The sequence below is a fragment of the Numenius arquata genome, chromosome 18, assembly GCF_964106895.1.
Source record: "Numenius arquata chromosome 18, bNumArq3.hap1.1, whole genome shotgun sequence".
Classification (NCBI taxonomy): domain Eukaryota; kingdom Metazoa; phylum Chordata; class Aves; order Charadriiformes; family Scolopacidae; genus Numenius; species Numenius arquata.
This window is the reverse complement of record NC_133593.1, coordinates 10,231,237-10,244,581: the sequence shown is the minus strand read 5'-3', so window position 1 is coordinate 10,244,581 and position 13,345 is coordinate 10,231,237. Positions and strand designations below refer to the sequence as shown.

At 38.2% G+C, this 13,345-nt stretch overlaps 1 protein-coding gene across 4 annotated transcripts in view; it reads left to right on the top strand.

Annotated features, from left to right (window-relative positions):
• Positions 1–13,345, top strand: part of BCAS3 (BCAS3 microtubule associated cell migration factor) — a 361,152-nt gene that overhangs the window by 16,910 nt on the left and 330,897 nt on the right. For all 4 annotated transcript variants that reach the window (XM_074160469.1, XM_074160472.1, XM_074160470.1 and 1 more), the window contains exon 6: positions 7,546–7,618. In XM_074160469.1, coding sequence (XP_074016570.1) covers positions 7,546–7,618 — 73 coding nt within the window. The remainder of the gene's footprint in view (positions 1–7,545; positions 7,619–13,345) is intronic.

Below are 13,345 nucleotides of genomic sequence, written 5' to 3'. Positions count from 1 at the left end.
GCATTTTATATTGTCTGAGTGATTCCCTGAGCAGAGGAATATGCAAAGCGTGAGTATGTGCAGTTCTGTAGCTCTGTTATAAGTTAAAGTCATTTAAAGCAAAATACTTCACAAGCATTTTATTCTGTTTATGGGAACGCTGCGTAATTCCTGATGAGCTGGTTTTTTGCTGTCGTGTGTCATTAAGTAATGGATGTCTATGCCCCTTCCTCTCTCAAAGGAAAAAAGAGAAAAAGAAATGTAAATGAAAATGAAGTAAATTAATTGAAGGACCTATGAGTTCTGTTTTTTTCGGATAGTGAAATAGTGCTTTCTGATTTTTCAGTCTAGTAAGTTCAGCTGCTTACGAACTCCTTCAGGTGCTTACTCTCTGTCTCTAAATTGCATATATTTAGCATCTGACAATGATAGTTTTTACATTAGAAAACTATTCAAATTAGCTCATATTAAATTAAGTCAAACCTTTTAAAAACATGTTTTGGTCTCCTTTTACATGGCTTGGTTTAAATAAATCTTTGATTAAAAGTACATGAATGTATCATTGACCAGTATCTGGAATCAGATAAAAGTAAAGCTGTAATAAGAGGCCTTAGATAACTAACACATGAGCTCTAATGATTCTGAACCAAATAAAAGGAAATTGTAAAGGAGAAGCTGATTACCATCAGTAGGCTCAAACGCTATTTTACTGTAAAGCTGTAAAAAGGGAATTATTGAAAATAGGACTCTCTTGGTAGATGGATTTGGCACGTTCCGAGAAACAGATCTTAGTTTGTGATAAGAAGCTCATTCCCAGGTGTGAAAGGAAAGCTCATGGTTTTAGCTTGGTGACTTTACAGCAGCAGAACTTAATAGTTTGTCAACTATTTTGTTAAAATACTACAGTCCTTTGATGTTAGATCCTCGGCTACATCATGTGCTTCATAGCATAATACAGCATTGTTTCAAGAGTTATTTCATACAGCTTTATTTCACGCAGGCTTATTGCAAAGGCGGCCTCCTCCGATCTGATTTAGCGGGTTTTAAGTGGTGCGAGTAGCAGGAGCGTGGGGCGGTATCTGGAGCTGGCTCTGTGTGCTGCCAGCTGGGATCCGGCGGGGTTTATTAGCTCAGGCTCCATGCCACGCTGGAGCGGTGACATGGCTCCTGGAACTGGGTTGACCTGGCAGCTCCACTGCAGCGTTCGGGCAGGCTTTGGTCTGAGCCAACAAACCCAGGGAGACCTGACCTGGCCCAGCGCTGCAGCGCTTTGATGTCTCCGTGTCCGTGGCATGGTCAGTCTGCAGCCCGGATGAGATGTCCATAAAGAACTGAGAGATTTCTGTAAATAACACTGAAAAATGGAGATTCTAACTCTCCTCTGTGGACAGAGACTATCTGCTGTTGCCTTCGACAGCAGACATTGCATGCTGTAGGAAATAATCAAAGCCATACAAAGGGCCTTTTTGGAGACTGAAGGTTTACACTGTGACAGCATTTCGGGCTTAAGAGAGGAGATAAAGTTGCATAGCTAATATTCAGAATATGAGGATGTCTCTCTGGACGCTGTCCCTCTTAGAAATAAGAATACTAAGTCCTGGCACGTTGCGTGCCACAAGCTGCATTATCTGCTGAGCCATCTGATTTGGCCAGGCTTTCTCACTCACCTTGCTCTTCTTCACTTTCAAATCTCTGTGCTCTGATTGAGTTTGGTACTTATTTATATGTGTACAGGTGCCTGGCTTGCTGGGCTCTGGATTTCTCTGTCTCTTCAGATAAAAGAAGTACACAGAGATGTGTTTGAAGCCAAATTGATGTGACTTTGTGGTTATTAGAAAGGGGAAAATATTAAGTGGTAGGTACAAAACAAAGCTGGAACTCTGCCACTGAAATTTAGCCTCCGTTCTCTGTGAAGAGGAAACGTGATTGTAGTTAATGATAGTGAGGGAACCAAGCGAAAATCAGGGATGTATTAGCTCCCTCCTCCAATTTATATGATTCAGATTTGTGATGTCCTCACTGCTGCTCAGGTTACTCTGCACTGGGCTTCCTCTCACACACTACCTAATGGCTCTATTTAGCCACAATAACCTAATTATTCTTATTCTTTCTTCAACATGTTTTCTAATTTTTCACCACTTCCTCTAGATGATGCCTTTCTCATTTCTCTGAGGGACCTGACTGCATGAATACATACTTGTACGGCTGAAATGGTAGTGAGTTTGAGTTCTGCATGTTATTAAGTATTCTGTCCAGGATATTCCTACATTTATCTTGAGCTTCTCCTCTTTTGATTAGCATCTCTGTGATATTTATAGAAACATTAAGAAAATTACTTGTTTTCTGTAGTAGTTGTATGTTCTTTGATGTAGGAAGTCACTAATAAAACAGTTTCAGAATTCTTCTAGTATTTTGAAAAATTTGCTGTGTTTTGACTTCATTTTGAGGCCCATTGCATATATACTTCTGAAATCAGCGTTACGGAAAGAACACATTTACTTCGGGTAGCTTTGCTATTCTTTTTTCTACAAAATGAGAATATTGCAGCTTTCTGAAGTGAGTTGGAGCTACAGTTTCCCATTTTTCATTACTTATCCCAGGTCATTTTACAAACCCCCAGCCAAATACCTGCTTTCTGCCTTTGCTATGGCATTTATTAAGGTAGGCTGGTGTAGGTTAAAGGCAATCAAGAAACGAGGAAAAGCTGCAGGAATAGCGTTGTGTGTGTGGTAATTCCTGGTTAAAGGGTACGTGACGGCAGGTTGGTGTGTTTAAGTTTAGATCAGTCATTGTCTGTAAAATCTATTTCCATGTCTCAGCATTATGAAAATAAATTCCTCCAGTGATCAGAATTAATTTATTGCCATTTCCTAGATTATGCTGCTTGCACAAAAGATGATATAATAGTCCTGCATCTCCCAAGTAATTTGACTGCTTGGTCAAATGGACTGATAAGGTAGGAAAAAAGCAAATAAGAAAGGAAATAAATGAAAGAAATCAGAGGTACTATGTTTAAAACAACTATGGACCAAGGGAACCTTACGGATGAAGTGTTGAAAACTAGAATTAACATGAAAAGCCAGAATTAATCAGGACACAATAGTTTTTCATTTGAAAATCTAAAGCTGTTAAAAGTTGAAATTTTGCAGCAGATTTATGTCTGTACTCTGCTGCTTACTGGAGCTTTGATTTTGGTAAAATAAAACTTGAACCTCAAAAGCTAACTCAGCTTTACGTGCAGGTATACTTAAAAGAACTATAATATTTAGGTTGCTTTCTAAAGGAAGGCAGATGTGAGGTTTGTGTGTATTCAACCACTTGGGTGGCTTTAGTGGTTTTGGGTCCCTGAAGACCAGAATAATTGTGTGGTGTCTGGAGCAGAGGAACCGGCCCCAGGAGTTGAACAAGCACTTGGTTGCCAGAGCCGGGCTGGTGTAAGCGGGTCGTGCAGGTGTGCTTTTAGGTTTCGGTGTTTCGTAACTGTTGTGTGGGTTGTTATGGTATAATGAAGGTTAATGGGAGTGGATTAGAGAAATTACAGAACAGAGTTCTCAAGCATTGCGAGTAAGCCTTTTATAGATACTATAGGGAAGAATTTTGGGACACAACATCTTAAAATACTGATTTCTTTGAAGCTGTGTGGACTGACCTGTATCCCATCATTTCAGTTCTGGCCACATCACGTCAATGCTATAGACAATTAGTCCTTAAACTTTCACCATATTAGACTGATAATGTCTTTTAAATTTTTTGAACAAGATTCGATCAAAATAAAATATTTCTGTTTGTCTTCCAACTAATGTGTGACTCTGGAGACATTGATCTCTAGCAAATGTTTCACGGTCATCTTTTCATTTTTGGTTGTTGTTTTTTTCATCTAGAAGCTATGTAATTATCAGAGAATAAAACTGTGGTGCTCTGCAGAAGAAAAAACAACTTTAACCATGCATAAGTCTGTCTCTTTGACATAACAGCCAAGAGAATGTTCTCCAGCCACCGTTGGTTCTTGCACCGTTGCTGTCATCTCGGAAATGGGGGGGTGGGATGGGGTGAGGCGGCAGCAGACACGGAAATCAGCTGGAGTTGAAGAGGTTCTGGGGTGATAACTTTTGGGGGGTGGTGAAGAACCAGGCATGATGACGATGCAGGTATTGGAGAGGGACTTTGAAAGTAGCAATGTCTGGGTGATGCTGGGAATTAAGGGAGACAGAATAATATGATGCTTATGGTGTAGAACATAAAATCCTGACGGAGCCCCAGAAGGTCTGGGATGAGGACAGCAGTCACAGTGCCATTGATCAGGCATGATATTGAGTAATGCAGACAGAGCTTATCTGTGCAGGAAACGGGGTGTTTATAGATGCTGCCCGATAGATCCTACCCTGAAGCTGAGGGAGGAATTAATTCCTATTTTTAGGACTGACATGAACCTCTTCACTTCTGTTTCAAGTAGCACGTAGGCTTTTTTGCATTTGTGTTCAATAAGAAAACAGATGCAAAATAGTAGGGATGAAGAAATTTTAAGAAAGTTTTTTTATTATTTTTTTTTCCCTCTGAAAGGAAGAAGCAAAATAGGGAGTGAAAACCATCCATAGTGAATGCCCAGCCACGTGGCCGAAGGCATTTCCAGATACCGTTTGGCTGCTGCACTGACCTGGGGCAGGACCACAAATGCAACCAGATTTTCAAGTAATGGGTAGAAATAAGAGGGGTTTTTAGAACAGGAGATGCACTGCATTGATAAACGGCCGTGATGGAACTTGGCAGTGGAATGACATACCAGAAAAATATATGCTGTTGCTAAATAGGTCAGAAATTGATATTTATACAGTGGATTTCTTACTCGAGGGAAACGAGGGTACTTTTCGTAGTTTTGAGTAGCTCTTGAATTCCTGTGTGAGGTTTCATTTTTATTCTTCACAAAGGTGTGCTGCTGTTACTATTATTGGCGTTATTGAGAGGCCTCGGCAGGCCCAGGAGCCATCTATTCACAGTTTCATCAGAGGCACAGCACATAAGCTGCTTTGAGCTTATGTGTGGATAACCTTTTGACTTCATAAAGTTCTAAATGTTGATTTGTATGAAATTGCATTTGGCCACAGATTTTTTTTTTCAGTTTTAAGTATACTAACTGAAGCTAGATTTTTTTTTTTTTTTTTTAAAAAATGTATAATTTGCTAAATGGAGCTGTAGATAAGGTGGTGCCTTGTTGGCAGGAAGGACAGTTTTCATTACTTTAATTGTGTGATTTGTCAGGATTTTCGGCTTTTTATAAATGCTGTAGTGTTATATGACAGAATTAAAAGGATTTAGAATAAAAGGAGTTTAAGAAAAAGACTTTGCAACAGGATTTCAATACTTTTTGTATTTGAGGGATTTAGCTGGCTGTTTTTCATTTCAATCATCCCGCTGCATTTTGTTAAACACTGTGCGTGGAGCAGGTGTGTACAACGTCAGTGCATCGCACATGCAAATAAACACAATTTTACAAATAAAAATTAATCCACCATAACTTGGAAGATTAAATCCCACCGCAGAACGAGAGAGGGTTGCTGACTCCATTAAGCATTGCAGAGAACAACACATGTCGCTTTTTGCAATCTCATGAATGGGACTGCTATTAACCTGATTTAATGCCCTGCCGAGTTCTCAAAATAATGATCCTTTTCTACAGTATTAATATTTACATTTGCAAAGTATATATTTGAAGTAGAAAATGGATTTTTTTAAAAATGAGAGCCTCGGTCATTACAGACTGAAATCAGAAGTTTAAGTACCTGTTGTACAAATTTTGCAAATCTGTGTTGTGGGTATTAAAACCTGGTATTCCTTTTGATTCGGTGCGGTTGTTTCCCTGTGTGTCCCACCCCCTTTCTTCCCCTTATTCCCCCTTCCTCGTCGTTAAACTTAGAACTACACCATAAAGAAACGTGTGATTTCATGTCTCTAATATATCCTAGTAAAAAAAAAAAAAAAAAAAAAAGAAAAGAAAAACGTATAGTTAAACACTTAATGTAAAATCCTGGCTCCGCTTAAATCGATGTCAGAACTGCCGGTAGAGTCGGCGTTTCACCCGTAATGCCGAGGGACTGGCAAGTGAACAGAAACAAACGGAGTTCATCTGTTACTTGTATCGAAGAAAACAAATTGGTTGCCAGATTCTTAAGAAGACTATATGTTTCATTTATCAATTTACAGGTCAGTACATACAGTACAGGTATGACTCATAAAAGCCCTTGAAATAATAGGAATAAAGGCAAAATACATTTGGCTGGTTTAGGTTACTTGTAAAGCTATTGTTGATGGTGAAATTATTGATGTGACCCGTTTGACTTTATAAATACCCAATGTGTAGGAGGGAAGACTTATCCTTGTACAGATGAGAGTACTGAACAGTTTTTGTTACAAATTAATTGCATGTACCCGAGTTATTAATAATTAACAGAGACTGTTCTGTCAAAATGTATATTGTTAATTGTTGTGCCTTTCTGAATAATGGATTTAGTGCAGTATACCAGTATTTGTGAATTAAATGTTGAACAGACTATATCACTAATATTCTTTATAGATCAAAGGGTTTGGTATATAAAGAAGAAAAAAAAAATTCCATTATTCACTACACACATGGATACCTATAGATAGATAATTAAAAAGGCAAAGGTTGAAAGAAAATGGAGGAAATTTAGTAGTGTTGTTATTGGTGGCTGTTATTCTATTATTTAAGTTGGGTAGAAACGTATCCTGGAATTTAGTAAATGTTGTTCATAAGTAGAAGAGAGACTTTTTTTCTTTTTTTTGGACTCAATTTTAGTTTTATTTCTGTTTACGTAGCAATAAGGCAAAGTTTTCAAAACTTTTAAAATCCCATTTTAAGAAGCGCGGTGTATTTAACAATTGGATGGTTCTGGGGTGACGGTGTGACTGCAGTTTGGGCTGGATTTAATTGCCCGGCGCTGGTGCCAGCGGTGGCGGGATGCACGGACCCCCGGGCAGGCAGGGCTGGCGGAACTTACTGAAGACTGTTTTGAATTTAATCTTGTATTTTCTTAGGCGCAGGGCACGGGCTGAAGCACGGCTGTGCTTGGGGCAAACGCTGGCAGCCCAGCTTGTCCCTGCTAAAGAGAGTGTCCGCTCTTATGGTTAACGCTCTTATATTCCACTTATACCTCAGCAGAATAAATTGGAAACCAATGTGGGAAACCCACGCAGAGTTGGTGACAGCCTTATTACAGACAACTTTTATAAAACAATGAAAAGTGAGCAAGTGTTACTTGTTACAGAGTCCTTAACCCCAACTGAAATGAATAGAAAATAACTCCAGAATCCCAGCCAGATTTTGCTACTTGTTTTGTTACTCATTGCTGTCTTTTTCAACAACTGTTCTTCCATGACTCTGCCTGGTTGTTGTATTTCTAATCTTGTCCAGGCTGTGAATTTTGTGTTGTTATATATTCAGTATCTTTCCAATATATTGGGCCCCCACCACGTGCACCCCTGTACTTTAAAAGGTAACACAAACAGTACCCAGTGATTTGCTTTTTTCTCTTTTGCTTTCCCTCTTATTAGGTGCTCAGAAATGTGATAATTTTTCCGAGAAGCGGCCTCTTCTTGGTGTGTGCAAAAGCATTGGATCTTCTGGGTAAGCATATTTTTCATGCATAAAGTCTTGTATATAGAGTGTAATGCCATCTAAGAAAACCCAGTAGATTACATTTTTAAAGCTCTTTTCCTTTGTTGCTAATGGGATAACACTGTGAAGGGCTCTTAAAGGTTTTCTTCAGTGTGTCAGCACACATTTGCCTATGAGTTAGCCTTTTCAGAAGGAATGAAAAATAGAGACTCTTGATATAAAATAAAGGAAGAGGTATTTTGAGTTCATTTGTTCTCATTGGAATTGCAATTTTATGATTAGCCTTTTCTGATACTAATCCTGGTCAGAATTATTATTGAAAAGTGTCTACAGTAATATCTGTGTCTTAAAAAGTGATTAAAAGATGCTTTCAAGCAGTAGCCGTATCGAATGAATGACAAGCGCCAAGCAATTTCATTGTTATAGCCACTCACTGTTTATTAGCAAAATACACATTAAATCTACTTTGAGTTAGAAAAATAAGTTAACAGACTTGTCTTTTGCTCTCTGGACGGTATTGCTGCATCACTCCTCTCACAAAAGGAGGTCTTGAGTTATTTTGTCTGATGCATTGATTCAGACGATGCAAGGGATTTATATCTATACCTACAGGAAAATATTTGCTTTTCAAGGGTAATCCTCTACACAGAGATTGAAAGGCTAAAGAGTTGAAGTAAAGCCTCTTACAGTAGTAAGACTAATTCTGTGCCACACCTTTTTCAATTAAGAATTTAATCACTCTGGGTGTGGAAGAAGACTGTCAAGTCTCTGTGAATGTCTCTGTATGTATCATTACTGTGTTAAACGACAATATTAATGTTACCTCTCTTATATGTTTAAAACAAAACCCATGTAGGGTAGAGAAGTGAAATGTGTTTCTGTTGGTGTATTTACAACTTGCAAAGCTGTTTATAGCAGCGCCTTTTCTCCTCCCTCCTCCCGAAAGTGTGTGTAATCTCCTGAATAACTTTTTCTAAATAGGAGTGCATGTAACCAGTGGTGTAAATACTGCTCTTGTAGGACTATGTTGGAATCCAAACAGGGTATTTTTATACATAAAGGATATGTTGGATTGAAAAAACTTTCCTTCATACCTTTGCTTTAGAAGCTGAGATATCTAAGAAATGATCAAACTCTTAAGGGTCGTTATTTTCACTGTGTGATTGTGTTCCTCAGTTAATGGGCAATACTTCAGATTATTGGTAGTTTCTGCTTTTCTACCAAAAAAAAATAGAACGTTCGTATGTTTTCAAAATGAATGGATAGGTTTGTCTTAGTACTTATCAGTTATTAAATATCTGCAAACAGAAGATTTTAAATCAGGGTTTCCTCTGTGCCCAGAAGATGAGCGCATCTTTAAGAAAAGGAGGCACTACTACAGGCTCTTGTTTTACCCATTTATTAAAGACCCAGTTTGCTCATGGTGATAAACCTTTAACAGAAAATTCTGAAAATGCTTTTCTACATTTACTCTTCGTTGCAAGTTATTTTTGAACGAGTCCTTGCAAATTACCTATTTTGTCAATAGCTTTCAGATTAAGAGTTCTTTAATAGTTTGCCCTCAACTGGAGTCACACTCCTTTTAAATTGGCTCAAGTGTTGCACTTGTTTTTTCTTCTGTTACATTCATAGATCACTTGATTGCATTTCTGTAATGATTGTTATGCGTAAAGAAGACTGTGTAGAACATTAAAATAGCTTTATCACGAAAAGCTGCTGAACCTGCATCACAGTTTTAGTTCTGTTCTTGAGGTTTTGTGCTTAACATCATTTCCTGTGTATCTTAATGGTTGTGGACAGATAAAACACCTTGTTTAATCACATATCTGAAGAAAATACGACATTTATTCTAGAGGATTTATTCTGAAGCACTCGATATTTTCACTACAGTCGTCTCCTCACCTACTTTGGAGATTATGCTGGCAATGGTATGAAATACTGCAGCTGTCAGCACGTTGCTGAAACTGCAAGGAGTGGGAGGCCGATCCTGTCTGCTGCAATGGCAGGTAAAATAATCAGTGCGATGATGTAGCACTAACACTAAAATATTTCCCGTTTAACAGCAAGGTAAACGGAGTGTCTAAAAGACTGAATGATTTTCTCAAAGGCAACTGGTCCAAAGCAGATCCAGAAATGAAATCCAAATCTTCCAGCACACAATCTGTGATGCTGATACATTAATCTGCATAGTCTTTCTTTAATATAAATTGAATGAGATTGGACGTGGTTATGACAATGGGGCCAATGTCTAAAATAATTCTGCCAGCACAGGCCCCCCCTGCCCTTATCCTCCTCCTCACTAGGACACCAGGTTGTCACTTTTTTAAAGGAGAAACCTGTGGCCTCCTGAAGTGGCTACTTGCAACAGTCCTCTGGCTTGCTCCCATTCAAATTTTACCCAGGTTACTGTCTAAAATCTGTCAGAATACTTTCCCAAGGAGAGTGATTCTAGGGGGAAAAAAATGTTTGACTTCTTCAGCCTTGATCGTCATTTGGATTTTCCCTGGTAGTACTTCAGAATTTCAGGCTTCTGGTTGCTCAGCTCAAATTTGCAGCTATTGTTACTGTTTTCTTGGAACATCCCTGGTAATTTTGACATTTTCAGATAAGTTTTCGTTGCTATCTGTTATTAATAAATAAGGGACATGGTTAACATTTTGGAGGAGTTGGTGGCTGGCACCATGACTTACGGTGGAAGAGTATTTTTGGACCCTGCTGTATCTGGAGGCAATACTGTAATTTAAATTCTTTTCTGTGGCAATCCCTTATATAGAATCCATTTTCAGTAGCTCTTCTTGAAAGTGCTTTGAAGCTGTTAATTTTTTGGATGGAAGGTGAAGAATAAATCATTTTACATGTGACGTGATAAAACCTCAGTGGGTTATTAACTCTTTGTTACAGTTTAGGAGTTGCTGTAAATTAGCACATGCTATTTTTGACTTTAAGAAAACGTGTTAAAGAACTATTAATACTGTGTATAAGCAGTTCTGCATGATAGATGAGTGCTTATACTTACAAATGTATTGTTTTGTGATTTTTCTGGACCACTACGTATATTCAAATGCATAAAAATCTTTGAGAAATTTGAATTAAGCATGTATGAAAATTATATGAACAGGTTTTAAGTGTTAAGTATGCTAAAGCATTAAAGTAGTACAAATCTGATGGAATATAGTTTTTATCTAGATCCACTGCACTGTCCTTTAATAGTATTTTATCTTTTAGGACTATATCAATGAGATATTGACAAGTTGAAGTTAGGAGCTGGGATTTCCTGGTTCTGACCACTTGTCTGCATTAGTGGTTACTGTCAGGAAATTCTTCTCTTTTCCTTTAGCTGTAAAGTAAATACACCATAATGAGGGGTATATGATAAAAAAGTATTCTTTTTAACGTAGAACACTTGTAAATCTGGAATCCAAAGAATTTTCAAATAGTGATCACTGAATCATGGAATTGTCAGAGTTGGAAGGGACCTCTAGAGATCATCTAGTCCAGCTCCCCTGCTGAAGCAGGGTTGCCCAGAGCACATCACTCAGGACTGCATCCAGGCGGGTCTTGAAAATCTCCAGAGAAGGGGACTCCACGACCTCCCTTGGCAGCCTGTTCCAGGGCTCTGGCACCCTCACAGGAAAGAAGTTTTTCCTCATATTTGAATGGAACTCCCTATGTTCCAGCTTGTGCCTGTTCCCCCTCGTCGTATCACTGGAAACCACTGAAAAGAGTCCGGCTCCACCATCCTTCAACCCACCCTTTAGGTACTTGTAAACATAGATAAGGTCTCCCCTCAGCCTTCTCTTCTCCAGGCTAAAGAGCCCCAGCTCTTTGAGCCTTTCCTCGTAAGGGAGGTGGTCTAATCCCATAATCACCTTTGTTGCCCTGCGTTGGACTCTCTCCAGTAGTTCCCTGTCTCTCTTGAACTGGGGAGCCCAGAACTGGATGCAGTATTCCAGTTGTGGCCTCACCAGGGCAGAGTAGAGGGCGAGAATGACCTCCCTCGACCCACTGGCCACACTCTGATGAATTAATAACTACAAAAATATCACTTATATCAAGTAAGTTTAGTACTTTTCGGTATCCCTCTAATGTACCGTATACTTTAATGGAAAGAAATTAATGAATACTTTTGTCTGTGATAATATGCTAAGAGTTCTTTCCTTCATTATGAAACAAAGATGGCTATAAAAGTACTTTATGCAAAATAATGTTTGCCTAAAATCAATGTTTAGATTTATGTTTCATTCCTGAAATTTTTTTGCCATTTACACAGTGAAAGATCTCTTTGGTGATTTAGAAATGCACTAGTCTACCCCAGAGATTCCTTGATGTTTTACTGAATTACAGATTTTTGAGTCTGAAAATATCTTGTTAAATTCTGGTATGTCTTCCACAGCTTTAACAACACAATAACTTAGAAATCAACTTCTGGGTAGCTTGGCGTGGGGATTGCATCTCTTTTGTAACGTAACCTAATGCAGTAGCCATTGATATAACATGCTGATAAAACTTATATTCCTTTGAATATCAGTATTAAGTTCTTAACCTTCAGTTTAATATTTATTAATTTTAAGTCTTAATTGCTTTGTGAGAGTCATGGTTGAGAACCTGCTTTTAAAAATTTATTCCAGTGTATCTAGTATTTTAAACTTTGCACTTTGAAATTAATTTCTGGCACCTGCTTTATGTAAAAATACTAGAGAGAGATTTGCCACTGATCTAAATCCTTGTATTCCCCACAATGAGTATTTTACCAGGGAAGATGAAATTTGTGTTTTCTAAACTTTTGCCTTATATCTGAGTTTCTGACTAGCTTTCGGTACATACATTTTTGTATATTTTAAAAGGCAGTTTTTCCATCTAGTAAAATGACTGAAATGTCTAGCATGGTTTCACTGTATAATCTTTTCAAAACAATAGTTTTCTCAGCCCCCAGAAAGGATGCAGTCTTGATACATAAATGGGAAACAGATTGTGTTTTTTGGCTGATACTGCTGTGCTGGTTTAGACGTTGGTTCAGTCAACTTTGGTCTTAGATTACAAGATTTGCAAATTAAAGTAAAACCAAAAAGGAAAGAACATCTGCATAAATTGTGTTTCTGTGGAGTTTTGAGGAGGCACGCTTACTTTGTTCTTGGTGATGAGATAAACAAATCTTTATACACGCACAAACAGAATTTATGGTTTTCGGTACATATTAATGAATTTTCTAGGTGGTGAGACACCAAGATTAGTAATCTGTAAATTGAACAGATAATCCCCCCCTCAAAAAAGCAGTAGTGGTAGCTGCAAAACTGCATGGCAGAAGTCAGTGTGTGCTGTTTGGAGCTACTCGGTTTAAAAATAGATAAGACCAACTATGTTAAATGGAAACATATTCCTGTTTTCCCCATATTGGTTGGTGAAACCATAGTTTGGAACATTCTGAATCTGTAGAACACCTTCAAATACACCAGAGAGGTCCAAAATGAATTAGACATGCTTTTTCTTCTGGTCAAATGTAAATGTCCCGCTATCTTTACTTTAAGTAAATGCTTCATTTTAGTTAATGGACGTGTTTAAGGGGAAATTGAGCAGTATAATTTTGTTTTGGTTTAGATTATTGAGAAAGAAATCATGGTTTTGAGAGGGACTGGAAACCTGCCCTTTGGTAGATGATATAGGTAAGGAGAGTGAACAAACAGCAGTGACTGTGCCAGGGGGAAAATCCCAAGTGTGTGTAGGTGCAGAGAAAGGGAG